Below are 16,486 nucleotides of genomic sequence, written 5' to 3'. Positions count from 1 at the left end.
TTAAAAAAACCATGGAGTTGCTAAAATTCTCGTTGTGATCATTGTGTGTTGTTTGTCTGCTGCAGAAAACGAAAATAACTATGAATTTGACCCCCAATAATCTGTTGGCACATGCTCTGCACAAGATCAAAATGCAACAATATTCACAGCAAAAGAAACACCTGCAATCTCAAAGGGTGGGACAATTTTCTGTGCATTACTCATTCATGGAAAACAGAAAATACATACACGTCCCACTACAAAATAGAAGATAAACCCTACTCTACTTATACTATTTAATTAACATGCTAAGAAGAAGGAAAACTATTAGCTAAAAACCTCAAAGATAGGACTTACTAAGTCCACGATACTAAAACTCCACCAAACCAGGTCCTACTTTGGACTAAGTCTTAACTATTAAACTTGTGGATAAAGAATCTCGACTGACCCATTCAAATCCATAACCGACTTGACCCGTATTCTACCCGAACCATCAAGATTAACCCAACATAATCTTGGTTGTTTGTTGTTTATCTTTTCAAGGTCAAGTTTTTGGATAAGCAAAAATAAACCATAATTAATAAACGTTTAAAAGGATAATGGGGATTAGGCAAAATTACATAAAGATGTTATGATTTCAGATCATTACATAAAAATGCTATGATTTCAGATCACAGGGTTTAGATATTCAGATTTCATAGTTTAAAAGCAAAATCGATTTCAGAACACAAACTTTCAATATATGAAACCCTTTTTAGAACAGATTTTAAAGTTGTTATAATCATTTTAATGATTGTGAAAGTTAACTGGATTTTAACATTTGGTTTTAAACTAAAACTGTATAGTGATATACTTACAAATAACTCACATCAAGCTAAAATGCAATGAATGGCAGCTTTATTATGTTCAATGGTTTATTACAACATCCTACTTTAACTACTTTATATTACTAGTAAAATTACACTTATGATTATTAGCTTGGAAGATAATTTGACTTTTTTTTTCCTTACTAAAACATTTTACTTTCTAAAATATACACAAATATATCGATGAAAATTGATTTGTATTCGGATGACATTATTATAATCAAGCAAAAGTTGCAAAATGCAACGTATTATCGGAAATTTAATAAACTGATGGCTATGTTGTCGGTTGTCTTTGTCATGAATTTTTACCCGAGAATTTGAGTACCCAAAATTCGTTTTTTTCACAACAGACAAATTTAAGAAATTGTAAAATACTCCAGAATCTTGAAGAACATTTAACAAAACGCTTGCTCAAAGTCACAAAGTTGGATCGAAAAACCAAAAAGACTTTAAAGAAAAATAAACAAGTATAACATGAAATTAGACTCTAAAATACCATTTTAAATTTCGAGGTACTCTTCTTCCTCACAGATTGATATATTAACCGTGCATTTGCGTCTTTTGAATATAGATCGTGTACTTCCCGATGGAGTTGCAGTCCCTTTGTTTATTCTGCCGGCCGCTTTCCTACAAAGGAAAAACAAATTGTTAATGCAAGTGTAATATACATGTTATGAGTATCAAAACAAATAATGAATTTGGTTTATGGTAGGGTTCCCTACTTATGAGAGCAAACATTGTTAATGGAATTAACATTTTTGGCTTCTTCTAGACACAAGCATGCTACCTTTTCTTCTAATTTGCCTGAGTTCTTCAACATTTCTATTGTTTTCTTTAAATACAATCCCGTATTCTCATTAGATCGTGATCGAGTTGCATTCCATTTGCCTTTACCATTGGGTGCCTTCCTACAGCAAAAAAATAAATAATAAATAAATAAAAGATAAATGGTTTAGGATGTTTTAATTAGTAAACAGGTGTAATATACTAACTAGCCATTTACCCGCGCCAAGCGACGGGTGCAAATAATTTGTTTTAGCAATTCATTTCTTTTCGGCGAACGATGATTAGTTTCAATCCAACATTATTTGCATTAGGAAACATGTTATACTAATAATAAGTGAGAATGTATTGGCAAGTATCACTAAGCATTAGTTTCAATTTAGCTATTCGTTTTTTTTTTCAACTGACAATGTATTCGTGGCTTCAATTTTAAGATGACTCATCGCTTAAAAAATCCTCCGAAATAATTTTTTATTATCTTATAAGTTTTGATAATATACTTTCACCTTTCTAATAATATATTAAATCTTTTTTACTTGTTTATTAAGAAGCTAACTTCAACAATTTACATATGATGACATTATACACTTATAACATTCCATCTCTTGTCTAGAGACTCATTTATAACCAAATTAGTATGTGCATACATCATAGGAGAAGCATAAAATCCCATCAACGTCCATGGCTCTTGATCATCTAAATTATAACAAACAAAACAAATTTTTTTTGAAAAATCTGTTCATAATATTAGCGAAAAACTGAAAACGAGACTTTCAAACTCTTCAAAACGTACCATCATCAACAACAGTATCCTGTTGAGAGAGGAAAAGGAACTCCAACACTTAGGAACAAAAATACTTAAGATAGAAAAGGGAAAACTAAAAAAAACGTTACATCATCAACCTTAAACCTAAAAAAAATATGGAAAAATTATTTGTATAAAAGCCATTGGTATATATTTCTTTTTCATTTCAGCCATTAGTAACCTACAAAACTCGGTTAGCAAGTTTGATTTGCTTATATTAGCAATTTTTTATGATGTGGCATCTGATGTCTACATAAGCATGTGTTATACTTATGGACAATTAAAAACAACAGTTTTTGACACTTTTATAGATGTATGTGGCCATTTCACTTGCCATGTCAAATGCCAACTCATTGAAAAATGTCCAACTGAGAAATCGAATCTGGTAGCTGCTTTTTTAGGTCAAAAATGGCGGAAATGAAGAGAAAAAGTGAATAAATATATTTTATGCAAATAAAAAATTCATAATGGCTTTTGAGGTAAAAGACTGATAATGTGTAATTTTTCCTAAAACCTTAAAATCTTGTATATTAATAAGTATTAAGATGATTACTCACCAAATGAGAACCCATTAGAAGAGCCCTGTTGCTAGCATTTGGTGGTTGAACTCTACCATGCACATTCCCCAATCCATCCACCCACCTGGAAATGGAAATAGAAATTAGTATTTAGTAGAGATATTTCTCAAAATATTAGGACCCCAAAAAGAAGAAGGTGGGACGGGAAGTTGCTATTTGTGCAAAAGAGGTAAATGACCTCCTCCACATCACCGAAAGTAGCCCTAAAAAGCTTGTCAAGTCTCGTGTAGCAAGTAAGATGAAGAACAGTGAGTCAGAATCTCTCACGTTGTCAAACCGGCATCCTCCATCCACGTTCTAAAAAGATTCCCATTCCTGATGGAAGCTGCGCTAAAAAAAGTCCTCTCGAGATAGCCATGGCCATCACTTACCTAATATTCAATGCAAAAATGGTTCATCAGTAAATATGAATCTTATGAGCCCATCAAAACTATCATCTCTTTTCAAGTATCCAAGTAATGATTTTTTTTTTTTTTTTTTTTTTTTTGTAAAAAGAAAGAGAAAAGACAATCAGGTCTTTATAAAAGATGTAATTTCTTCATATATAATGCCAACAACAAACCTCATGACTCTATTGACACAACACATTTTCTTAAAGTGGGAGGAAAGTTCACACAGCAACAACGCCCTTCCCTGTGCCCACCAACCATTTAGGGCTTTTGATCATCACTCCTAAACGATAATTAAGTGGATTTTAGATAAACAAAACTTTAATGAAAAAAAAAAACATTTTGCTACTCAAATAACATTATCATCATGTTCAATTCAAAATTTTTTTCTTTAGAAATCAAATGAAAATAATGGATTGATGGATGAAGTTAATAAGGGATACCACTGTGTTTAGAGAAAATGTGTAGTTTTTTCCAATCGACAGAAAAAATGTCACCCTAAATAGTACAACTCAAAGTTAAAAAAAAAAAAAAAAAAAAAAAAAGATAAGTTTTACTAATCTATTATTTGAAAAGTTTGAATTTTCAAATAAAAACAATATAAATTTTTATTTGTCATAGAAAATCATTTTCCATTTTGATTATTGTCTATCAATTGCCCATCCATCAATTTGATTTTGTTGATTAAGTTTTACTAATCTATTAAATTAGTTTCAGTTGCTCATCCATAAAATATATGAGATCAACACCTTATGGCACAACAATTTGAAACACTGACCTGGACAAACATTGACATGAGCAAACTGCCTGCATTTTGACAACTAAAAAAATACAAATTGGGTCCAGTGAAACTTAATTTAGGGAAATTCTTAGTAGTTGGGTGATATATATTTAGAGAGTATTGTTTCAAATACACTACATAACTAATAAACAGCTCCAACCTTATTATCACTTGATGTAGCATCTTTATGGGGTTGTGTTATATGACATCTTATTTTTATTTTAATTCAATTTTTTTAGTTAGGTATTGTAATATAATTTTAAACATTTTATATATCTACAATAGTTAATACATATTTCTCAACTTATAAATTTTATTAAAAAATATTTATCAAACAGCATAGGGGTATAATTAAGCTAAGAATTGTTGCTCACTATGATCACCATCTTTTTGTAATTGAAAAAAAATAATTTTTTTGACAAAGATGACCATTAATTAGAATTATTTCTAATGATAGATCTCCGCCTTTCTAATGGTCAATATTTTTTTAATATCATTTAAAAAAACCTGTGGATGTATTCACAAACAGATGATATTTGATCCATAATTTGTTTGGTATTAAATTCCAATAAGATATGTATATGTTAAAAATATATATATAATCCCAATTAATTGATAAGATGTTTAAGGGTAGTGAAAGTGTTCTTTGGCTTAGTTGTAGATCTAAATATTGGAAAGGTCTAAGAAGTAGTGCGTAAAACCACTGGGGTAAAGACTTTATTTATATTTAGTCCACAAACATCGTTAGCGGGGCTCTGGTTGTTATTGCTTGCTGTTAAAAAAAATATATTGAAGATTACCAGATAATTTCTCAGGATGAGTATAACAAATCCCAGTTTCGCCTTCAATTGTTGGAATGAATTCATCAATAAGGGGATGAAGCTCATTTGTATCATATGTCCTTAGCCTCAATTGGATCATATGTCCACAAGAAGGGCAAGAACTTGTGATGATATTGGGTTTGAATCAACTTCATAACTTGACAACAATTTACTCTACATACACACAACACAAACACTTTTCTCTTTAAGTTCCTATTTAATATAAATCATAATAATGAGGATTTGAAGGAACCTTACATGACCCTCAAAATCAGGACTTGTCAACTTGATAGAGAGGTTTCTCATTAGCAACAACACTGTTTCAACATCAATAGGGTCCATCTTTTTGAGCCTATATAAGTGTCCAACTGTATTTGGGTCAAACAGACTGCCAATGAACCTGTATACTTAAGCAAAGTCAGGCAATACTGCACCAATTACAAAATTTTGGATAAAAAAGCATTCATACTCATGATAAAAGCAAGAAAATAAAGACAGGATTTTTTTGTTTAGGAAGTTAGAATTAAAAGATTATGAGCTAGCTAAAATCTTAATTGTTACACTTGTGGTGCTCTTTTGCCTTTGCAAGTTCCACCAAAGTAACTTCATATAACCATTACTATCCCTGTTACCAAAAAAAATAATAAACAAATAACTTAGTTAGGCAATACATCAAACACCTTATGTGCAATACTTCATATAATAATCAATTTCTTAGTAGACATCCATTACACATCCATCAGGTGTTTCTGTTTAGAGAAAAACGCAGAGAAGGGCGGCGAAGGCAGCCACAACCAAAACACTAAGTCAACGATTAAGAGATAAAATAAGAAAAATTGGAGGGTTAAACTTTAAGGTTCAGAAGGGATAGTACTGGAGAGAAGGGAGCAGGTGGTGGTTGTTCAATGGAGGTGAATGTTGGTGATTATGGTGTGATTTCAAAATCTGCTAAATCGGTGATGTTGAAAATCGAACATTTCTTCGGGTGGTGCTGAAAATCGGAAATGGCGGTCGTCGGTGTCTAAATTTCAATCTAGGTCCATGAAATAAACACACACAAACACACACACATACAGAGTTAGAGAGAGATAGCGATGAATGAAGCCCAAAATAATGTCGCACAACGTCCTTAAATCGTTAAAGAAAACTCGATAATCAAACTGAAATTGTGAAGAAAAACAAAGAAATCATGAATTTGTGAAGAAAAAACTTACCTAGCTTGTAGGAGATACTGGTGGAGGAGGAAAATGTGGATACGGGAACCATAAATGGAATAGGAGGGATATGGATTAGGGCTCTTATCAGATAGTTCCAGAGAAGAGATGGCGAAGAGTTCTTCCATGGGCAATGCCTATTAATCGACTGAGATAAGAGATGATATATAGAGAGAGACAGAAGATAGAAATTAGAGAGACAGAAGAAACTGAATTGAGAAATTAGAGAGATAGAAGAGATTTGGGAGAAACGATGATTGATGGTATGCAGATGAAATTAGGGTTTTCCACGTTTAGGGATAGGGAGAAGGTACTACAGTCAGTTACAATCAACGGAGGCACACGTTTTCATTATGCTTAAAAGGATTGTACATGATGTGTATACCTCTTAATTTTCAAGAAATGGGCAATATCCTTAATAATATATTAATAATATATAGTAAAGATATGTAATATGCATGAGTATCAAATAAATAATAAATTAAGTAAGGTTATGGTAGGTGGGTCCTACTTATCAGAATTAACAATTTTGGTATTTTCTTTATTCTTTGATACTTCGCGCGCATTCTTCCACAAATCCCATGCAATTTGCTGATCTTCCAACAATCTCTCATTATCAATATCCTCCTTGTTCAACTTTTCACACCATGTACATCCCGATCGAGTTGGATTCCCTTTCTCTTTACCATTGGATGCCTTAATCCTACTACAAATAAATAAATAAATCGTTTAGTATCAAATAAATAATAAATTAAGTTTATGGTAGGATTCTACTTATGAGAATTAACAATTTTGGTTTCTTCTTGATACGTGGGTCTTTTGCATGCCTTCTTTAACCATCCCCCAACTGGTTGCTCCACCAACAATCTCTCATTCTCATGATCAATATCCTCCTCGCATACTAAAACTCCTTCGGAATTCTCTATGTACCTGTTAGAACATGTAGATCCTGATCGAGTAGCATTCCATTTTACGTTAGCATCGGGCGCCTTCCTACTGCAAGAAAAAATAAAAAACGATGTTTTAGTAAGCAGTGTAATATGCATGAGTATAAATTTTCTCAGAATGAACATAAGTTCCATCTTTGTACCTTTTGAATTGAGTTTCATGTTAACAGTATATATAGAAAAGAAATGACAGGGGACTAGAGACCATAAAACACTTCAATAGCCTCTATGAATGAATAAATAGAAAACAAAACTCACATAGAAATCGACATCAAACTTGGATTTGCAGGTTTATTGAGAAGGAGTCTTCGATTTTCCATTTACAACGTGACCTGTTTTATGAAAAAAAATTGGTTTGTCAAACTTGGGCATATTTTAGTCTTGTAAACAAAAGGAAGGTGTGACGACTTTGACACCATCTGTCAAAGTATGCTAGTAAAATGGGCAAATGGTGTATTAAAAAGCTAGTAGAACCACCATAAATGGCAACCAAGCCAAAGGGAACGAAGAACAAAAGTCAGCAGCAAACCAAAGGTAGAGTCAAGGGTAAAAAAGTCTAAGAAACTTTGTGAATGTTTGATAAACATAAAGCAAAAGCAACCCCACAGGTAGAACTAAAACAAATCGATATACAAGAAACACACAAGCAACATAACTGTGGAAACAAGACGGGGGAAATACAACAAAAACCAAAATACAGCAGCCAGCAGCCACGACGAAATGCTTTTTTGAACGGCTTGTAGGGACGTCGACCTGACAGAGGCTGAAGAGATTTTTGTTTTGTGTGTGTTGTACGTGTGATTTTACGTGAAATCCTTATATAGGGTTCAAGGATCGAGTGGTAAACATTGGGTTTTTATATTTATCAAGGATTCCCTTCTCTCCAAATCCCTACAATTAAGAGGAAGATTAACAATAAAAGATGATCCTGTGATTTCCTTTCCTCTCTAGGTTAGTTGTTGGGTTTTACTAATTAATGGGAAAATTTTCAAATTTTGAAACGAGTCATGGGCTAAACTTTCGGTAATTATAAATATAAGTTTACAACTACAAGTAAAGGTGCACAAACAGGTTATTTTTTAACCGATTTTGTTCCAGTCAAACAAATCAACACCGGTTCGGTCTCAAACCGTTTTGTCACTAAAAAAATCATATCCTCTATAAACCAGTTTGGTCCATAGCAAATTAGTTCGGACGAAGCCTGTTAAAAAACCCGATGCTTTTGAGTATTTTTTTTTGTTTTTTTGTTATCTTGGTTTTGTTTTTTGGGCTTCTATGCCTAATAGATAATTGTAAGATTGGTCATTTTCTTAAAAATTTGACATTTAAAAAAAAAAAAAAATAGCCCACTTGCAGCATGTATGTGTGCATATATGTTGTTTGTGTATTGAATTCAAAACGTTGAAATGAGAAATATTTTTGGAGCAATTTTAATGGTTCTCTTATTTTTGTTTTTTTTAGGTTTTCTGATATTCGAAATACTAAATTAATACATCTTCAAACATAAAACATCGTCGTCGTTCGTAGTCGTAGTCATTTTTGTTTGGGTTTAGTCTTCATCAACCATGCCGTTGCGCAATGCACTTTCAAACTCGAACTCTTGTATGGTGAGTGGTACTGACAATCTCATCGCTATTTTCTTCTTCACTTATTTGTTTAACATATAATGAATTTTGTTTTTCTTGATAATATAACTATGACACTAACACAAAAAACCGATTCCAACATGATATTACCACACACACACACACACACACACACATATATATATATATATATATATATGCCTTATTTTAATACATTTTAAGTTATATTTTTGTAAAATGCAAGAATATTTGATACTTATTAAGTTAAATTGTATTTTGCAGCCAGAAAGGACATTGTGGGAGAAAAAAATGAGTAAAAACAATGAAACTTGGATACAAAAAGGACTGGAGCTGAAACTTGGAGCTTAAAGGAGAAAAATCATGCAAAAATAACTTCCACGATGTAGCATTATGAAGACCACGACGTGACATGATGTAACATCCCAAATATACAGACCAAAAATTTCATTTTGTTAAATAAGTTGTTATAAAATAATAAGTACAAAAACATCCATAATAACATCTCATGTCAAAACCAAAGTGTCAATAATCAAACATGTTATCATAAAATAATATCAGAGTGTAATCCCAAAGATCTCATGTGCGCAAAACATATTGTGATACGCTGCGATCGCCGAATCCCTTTCCTTTGAAAACGAAGTACCTGAAACCAAAACTAAAAACCGTAAGCACGAATCTTAGTGAGTTCCCCCATCATACCACATACCATACAATCACATACTGCCAGGCATATCGGGGTGCCCGACCTACCCCATGCCAGACATATCTGGGGGCCCGACCTACCCTGCTGAGCATACTAGGGTGCTTAACCTACGCCTGCTAGGCATACCGGAGTGCCTAACCTGCCCCTATCAGACATACGGGGGGTGTCCGACCTACCCCTCCGGTTTATCTCAATCGGATTATAGGGACTATTTCACACATACTACTACCACATAAAAACATAACATAATCAAACTGTCAAGCATATCGGGGTGTCCGACCTACCCCTTGACCCTATCGACCGGATATGGGGACTATTCCCCCTCCTACCACTATCACATAACATCATATCATACTAGCAGATAAAACATAACAGATAATGGCAAACCAGACAATTATCACGAAGACAATCATCCACAATCTCTCCTACCAGTGGTTCGGCATTGTGGCCTTAGACCCACTTCTACTGGAAGGTAACTCACCTCATATTGTTGAAGTCCTGCAGATGAAAACTGTGACTGATGGATGACAGATTGCCGAACTGTCAACATCAAAACAATACCCAATTAATAATTCGGTTCCAACACATAACCATAAGTCCATGCTTGGGGGTAAAAGACTACTTTACCCTCATCTTAGCTGGATTCAAGCTCAAGGCCCAATCCAAAGGCCTAAAAGTCAAACTTATAATTCAAGGCCAAACATATGGACCAATTTTCCAAATTGGGCCCAAACCTCTTCATGGTCTTACCATAAGGCCCAACCATTTATTCCAGTCCAAAGCATGTGGCATTACAATGGTCCAATATCTCATAATCATCAACGCCCAATTATGGCCCATCTATGGCCTAATTTTCCAAATTGGGCCCAAACCCTCACATGGGCCTTACCTTAAAGCCCATCAAATTACTCTAGTCCATATGATTGTTCTTAAATGGCCCATCAGTAGCCTTATCACCAAAGCCCAATAGAAAGGCCCACCCTAAGGCCTAAGTAAGATTAGGGTTTCACAAAAAATGACAATTAGGGTTAAGTGCAAGGACAAGTTCCGATTTTTTATGTTTATTATCATTAAAAGTGAAATTTTTGTTTATCTAGTTTGCTTAATTTATATTTCCTTTCAATGGCATCAATGAAAGTGTTGGTTACTTTTCTATTATTAGCAATATTAATTGCAGATTTGATTCTTAATATATTGCTTGTGGTAGTGTCATATTAACTAACTATAAAAGGATTTTCATCACCCAAGTTTCAATTGGATAAAAACTTGGAGTCATGTAGTTTGAATTACATGATGTATGAGAATCTTGATCGTTGGAAGATTATGACTAATTCATTGATCACATGTTTATGTGAGTCAAGTGAAGGACTAATGGATATAGTACATGTTGATATGGACTATTTGGATCCACCACAAAGGATGAAAAATCTATTCATCACGATTTAGTAATGTTTTGGTAAATATGATTATATTTATAAGATTAATCATAGTTCTGATACTTTGAAAAGATTCAAAGAGTCGTAGAACGAAGAGGAAGAATCTATCAGGCAGAAAGATAAGAGTTTCTCCAATCTGAAGGAAATGAGAGTACTTTAGCATCATGTTTAATGATCATCTTAATGATTGTGGAACTATATCATAATTGATCCTCGAAGAACATCTTAGTGCAATTGTATGACTAAGAAGAGGAATTGGATATTCTTGAAATGGTTCAGTTGAGAGATGAGTCATACTTTGTTTCTAATCAAGTTTTAGAGCTATGCTCTAGTTACTACAGATTGTATCTTGAAAACTTGTTTCATACTAAGTAGGTTTTAGCACCTCATGAAATGTTGAGTAATAATGTTTTCTTACTCTAGCACATGTAAATTTTGAATCTTTGTTTTAGCTTATCAAGGAATGTTCCTTGAGAGAAAACTCATATGTCAAGAAGTCAGTGGGAGTATTTTTGATCTTGAGAGTTCTAGGAGTCAGTCGGCAATAAACCTTTTAGTTATAACTAGCACATGACCTGGGGTTGATAACCTATCGTGTTCAGTTGGTACATTCTTGTTTCTATGCACCTTCCAGTTTAGTTGGAAATGCTTATGAGTTCTATGGTTCTCATTTGACTATCAAAGCAAAGCACGTCGATTAGTGAAAGTACATTGATCAATATGGGTGAACTTCTTAACAACATGGAAGTACTGGTAGGCCCTTGTGCTACCAAAGGGAAAGAAATTAAGAATAAGTAAAGTTCTGTCCATGAAAGGAAAGCTAAATTTGAGTTTGGTTTTGTCCTAAACCTTGTCTTATAGGTTGGAAATGGTAGATTCATTTGGATGAGAATAGATACACCATAAAATCTAGGTGGAAAAATGTTTCGCTCTAATTCATAAGAATAGTTAAGAGGAAACACTTTCATTAGTAGATTTTTAAAGAACTGATAAATATCATTACGGTTACTGGTTGTGTTAATTGCATTTTCAAATTCATAATGTGATTACGACATCCCTTTTCATATTTCGAATGGTGAGAACTCGCTAGGAATTGTTTAAACTTTGAAACTTATAGTTATAAACTTTAAAAGGGTTTAAACACACACATATACAATATCAAATGAAAGTGTATAAGCTTATAAGTCTAGTTGGAGACTTATCAAAGCATTAAATATCAGAAATCTACAATTTAGTAAGAAAGTCAAGAGTATTGATTTCTAAAAGTCTAGTTGATTTAAGGGTAGATGTCAAAGCTAGTGGGATTCAAGAAGGAGCTCATGGATCTTGATTTTATGCTTCATTTCCATCTCATTTGTGGCATAAAGCTTTAATCTTGCTCATGAAAAGCTTAGATCTAGTTTCCCATGGATGTTTGTCCCTTTCTGATCCCATATTTGAGATCTTGTAATTGTGATCACTTCTGAGGCTTTGAATTGCCCCTATTGGTATTTTTGAGGTTGTAGATTCATAAAGTTTGCATCACTAGAGTTGCATAAACCCCATGCATGAGATTAAGCCCTCTTATGAGAGTTGGATGCTATATTGTGAAGTTGGAACGTTTTGGGGCATGCAAAGTCACCAAGTTAGTGACTTTATGGTCCTATATGCTCTTTAGGACTTAGATCCATGTTTTGGTCATGTGGCTTTAAGCATTAAGTGCTTAATAAGCCCTTTTGGAATCAGCATGCGAACGTGCTGCATAGGGTCGAGGAACGCCCTGTGTTCCGACTTTGGTCTGCGATCTGAGTCGCTGGCAAACGCCCAACGCTCCACCAGGGAACACCATGCGTTCAGGGATTTAGTGGGTTTTTGGACCTTTGCCTTGGACTTGATTTTGAGTTTGGGATTATTAGTTTGGGCCCATGATTGGACTAAGGACTTTGAAGTTTTGGAGTCCTGGTTGAACTCACTCTTTTGGGTCCAGGATTGTATATCGGGCGTTAGTGTGCCCAATGGGCTTGGAATAGTTTTGGGCCTAGATGTAATTGGGCCTTTATGGATCTAGATTTGGATTTGGGCCTAGGACAAATTGGGGGAAAAAAGGGTAAATGGACATTTACCCTAAGTATGAATCCTTATTCAAGGATGGTATTCCAATTGTTGATTGGATGTTTGTGTATTGTGATAGTTTGGGATTTTCCATGGATCAAAAGTTGAGGTTTCAGTGTAGCCTGACATTTAAGAGGTGAGTTTTGCTCACTATACTTAGGGGTCGACGACACCAAGCCCGACCCATTGAATTGATATTGTGTTATGCATGTTATGCTAATGTGATCTGTTAGATCAGTATTCTAGTAGACATAATGATGCTATGATTAGTGATCAGTAAGATCTGTTTATTTGTTGCTAGCTGTTTGATAATATGTTTATACGTATTATGTGCACATGCTTGGTTAGTGGCTGAGGCTTCACTGCTTTGTACGTAAGCCAACAGGTCAGGCTATTCCAACCCGATGGTTGAGGGCCCAGAGTATTCCATCCCGAGGATGATTGGACTCATAGTATTTTGGCATTCCAACCCGACGGTTGAGGGGCCTGGGGTATTCCAACCTGATGGTTTATTGGACCTATAGTATGTTGGCATTCCAATCCGATGGTTGAGAGGCCTGGATCATCTGATGGATTGGAAAAGGGAGCATTAGATAATTCAGAAAGATCAACTCTTGTCCAAGAATTGAAATCATGAAAATCTTTGTAATACTCCACATTTCCACTTTTGCGTTTCACGATCCACATATTCAACTTATCATGAAAACCCCATGACTCGATTCCTGTCCTGTCACCATACTCGTGACCAAAATTTTCTTTTCAAGATTAGTCACGGTAATTTTGGTTGATCTCCAGGAGCGTTCTGATTTGAGATCTTCTAGAACAATAGTTTTATTTTCTTGTCGGATGCAGCTAATTTGGCGCGTTTTAGTGCAGTAACGTTGGGTGCTTGAACTGGTTGCTTTTCAAAACGATCAACAATCTGAGTTCTTCTTTCAGCGGGCAGGACAACAGGGGGATCTTGAGACGACTGGCCAGTATTGAAGTCATGAATGGATGATTTGAACTTATCGCCAAGTTCCTCTGCCAGTTTCTTCTTCAAGTCAAAATAGCATGCATTTAAGGTTCCCATGTGTTTGTGCAGATCAGAGATTTGCAATGATTTTTGAGTCTTATCTGCTTCAAGATCTTCAATACGAATGTTGAGCTGAGCTTTTTCAGCTTCAAGATCAGCTACATGAATATCAAGCTTAATGTTTTTCCTATTTAGCACGCCGATCTCCTATCTAAGTTCGTGTATAGTGAAATCATCCTCTCCCGAGTGGCTTTCCTCTATAGAAATTCCTTTAGCGTAGGAAGAAGGAACTAAGCTTTGTTGTTGGTCCAGATGCGTTGCAAGCCTCTCAGAGGCAGCATCATGAAAAGGCCTAGGAGGAGAAGATTCCAGGGGAGCTGATGAACCAGCAACGTCAAAAGTGGTGCTTGGTCCTTCGTGGGATGGTCCAGATGAGTCAGCAGCAAAAGTAGTTGTTAGATTAGTTTTTGGTTGAGTTAGATGGCCTTGAGATTGTTCTGGAACGAGTACTCCCTGCCTTGGATCACGTCTTCTCCTTTTTAACAGAGTCTGGGAGGTTAGAGTCATCAATGGTTCACTCACATGTGGCTCATTAGTAGGAATAACAACCTCAAGGGGAGGAATCCCTGAAGTTGTCTCCATAGGAGTTGTAGTGTCAGCCATTTGGTTGGAAGTAGGAGGCGTTGTTTCAAGAACATCTTCTGTATCCCTGATCTCCGTTGCTGGATGAGAAACATCATAGATACTGTCAAAAAAATGTGCCAATGTCTTCATTGGACCAGAGGTTATCATTGCCTCCAAGACTCAAAGAAATATCATCCTTGTCAAAACCTGAAAGATCAAGATTATTAAGCGAGTCATTATCATCTCCTTCATCTTCAGTTGCATCCTCCATCGTTCCCTCATTGTAATCACTCTCAACATGCACAGATTGCAAGTTATGCTCTTCAACCACTATAGCAACAGGTGTAACTACATCATCTTCGTGATCTGATACAGGAATAACATCATCTTCAGAAATGACATCATCTTTAGAAGTTACGCGGTCGGAAGACACATGAGACTCAGATGCCTCTCTTGAATCGGGAAACATGCCAAACTTCACTAGGGGATACTTTCCTTGAAAAGTAAATTTTCCCTTTCGGTTTTTCTTGATTAGACCGACAGTGTTTAGCCCAAGAGACTTCGTGTCTAGAGTTTCTCCGTCCCTGACCATCGCAGGAAATTGCTCATTGATGAACACTTGAATGAACCTGGGATACATTAAAAATGTGTCTCTTGTCGTCACTTTGATGTTCACCACAAACTCGTCCAGAATGAACTTTGAAAAATTAAAGTCAATTCCTGCAGCAAGAGCGGTGATAGCTCCCGTGCTTCATAAAGAAAACTCATCTGCACCAGTTCGTCTTCCTGATATGCAGCTCACAAAGACGTGAGCTAAGAACCTCTAGTAAGGTGGTAGCAGCTTCTTCATTGTCGGAGGAAATTCACCTTCATAGCCCATCTTTTTGAGAAGTTCCTGAACTTGATCGATTTTAATCTCAGTAGGGAAGGTAGATTGATCGTCGATTTGCAGGACGTCCCGGATGAATTGCTCTGTTATGATTATTTTGCAACCCTTTACAGTAGCTTCAACAGATACAAATCCATCTTCTCCTTTCTTTACATTAGCTGACTTCCAGAATTCTTTGATTATTCCTTGAAAGATTGCTGGATTCACAGTAAGATCGGTGGTCAGGCAACATTCCCTTAATCCATGCATCATTGACTTGAACTCTCCATGAGCAACAGGAGGATCAGCCAAGAGAATTGCCAAGTTGTGAATGTCAACGAATTTGAGTTCTGCCATTTCAACCTGCACAAATCAAGCCAAGTGAGAAAACAATTTATTTAAACATTTAAACTTGATGTTTTACTCATTTTGCAGTTTAATTGGGATTTTAGATGAAACAAATAAAGAAAAATCAAAATTTGTTGACCAAAACAGAGTTTACGGTCAAAGGAGTTCATGACTGTAAATTCATGGCCATAAACGGAGTTCACGGCCGTAAACGGCTGGCCGTAAACTCCGATAATAGATTTTCTTCAATTACACCCTCAATACAGGTTGATTCAAAGCACGAATAGCCTACTGATGATCGAAAATATTATACCTTCAGTTTCAACCGATCAATTTCGAAAAATCACGAATTTTTTTAGAGAGAGAGAGAGAACACGTCTGTTTACGGTAGAGAAGAGAAAATCAGAAAAAAGGAGTTTACAGCCGAAAACAAACCTTATATACTAGGTCCAAAAGCTATAGGTTACAATCCACAATGCATAAAACTATAGTCCAATACCTAAAAAAATTTTAAAAATAAAACATTTTGAGGGTTAAAAAATAAAATAAAATAAAACAAATTTTAAAAATCAAACTAAAATATCATTATTATTTTTAATTAAATTTTTAATATTTGATAAAAGAAAAATAA

At 35.0% G+C, this 16,486-nt stretch overlaps 1 protein-coding gene across 5 annotated transcripts; it reads right to left on the bottom strand.

The window, feature by feature from the left end:
• Positions 1-1,183: 1,183 nt before the first annotated feature.
• On the bottom strand, positions 1,184-6,340 carry LOC145086878 (uncharacterized). Of its 5 annotated transcripts, XR_013700662.1 has the most exons (9): positions 6,217-6,340; positions 5,261-5,627; positions 4,982-5,176; positions 3,574-3,683; positions 3,190-3,382; positions 2,991-3,075; positions 2,276-2,440; positions 1,568-1,749; positions 1,187-1,472 (listed from the first exon to the last, which is right to left on the bottom strand). XR_013700662.1 is itself a non-coding variant. In XM_079024724.1 (7 exons), exons 3-7 carry the CDS (start codon positions 5,075-5,077, stop codon positions 1,386-1,388), a joined length of 540 nt encoding a protein of 179 aa, XP_078880850.1. In that variant the 5' UTR covers positions 5,078-5,176; positions 5,261-5,627; positions 6,217-6,340; the 3' UTR covers positions 1,184-1,385. The 5 variants fall into 5 exon arrangements, 3 of the variants coding, with proteins under 3 accessions (XP_078880850.1, XP_078880847.1, XP_078880848.1); XR_013700661.1 differs by lacking the exon at positions 2,276-2,440 and having other exon boundaries at positions 1,190-1,472; positions 1,568-1,753; XM_079024724.1 differs by lacking the exons at positions 2,276-2,440; positions 3,574-3,683 and having other exon boundaries at positions 1,184-1,472; positions 1,582-1,749; positions 3,279-3,382.
• Between the last annotated feature and the right edge of the window lie 10,146 nt (positions 6,341-16,486).

This window comes from Lactuca serriola, chromosome 2 (genome assembly GCF_051521515.1).
Source record: "Lactuca serriola cultivar US96UC23 chromosome 2, Lser_US96UC23_V15, whole genome shotgun sequence".
Taxonomy (NCBI): domain Eukaryota; kingdom Viridiplantae; phylum Streptophyta; class Magnoliopsida; order Asterales; family Asteraceae; genus Lactuca; species Lactuca serriola.
Note: the sequence above shows the minus strand (reverse complement) of the source record. Positions and strands in the feature narration are given on the sequence as shown.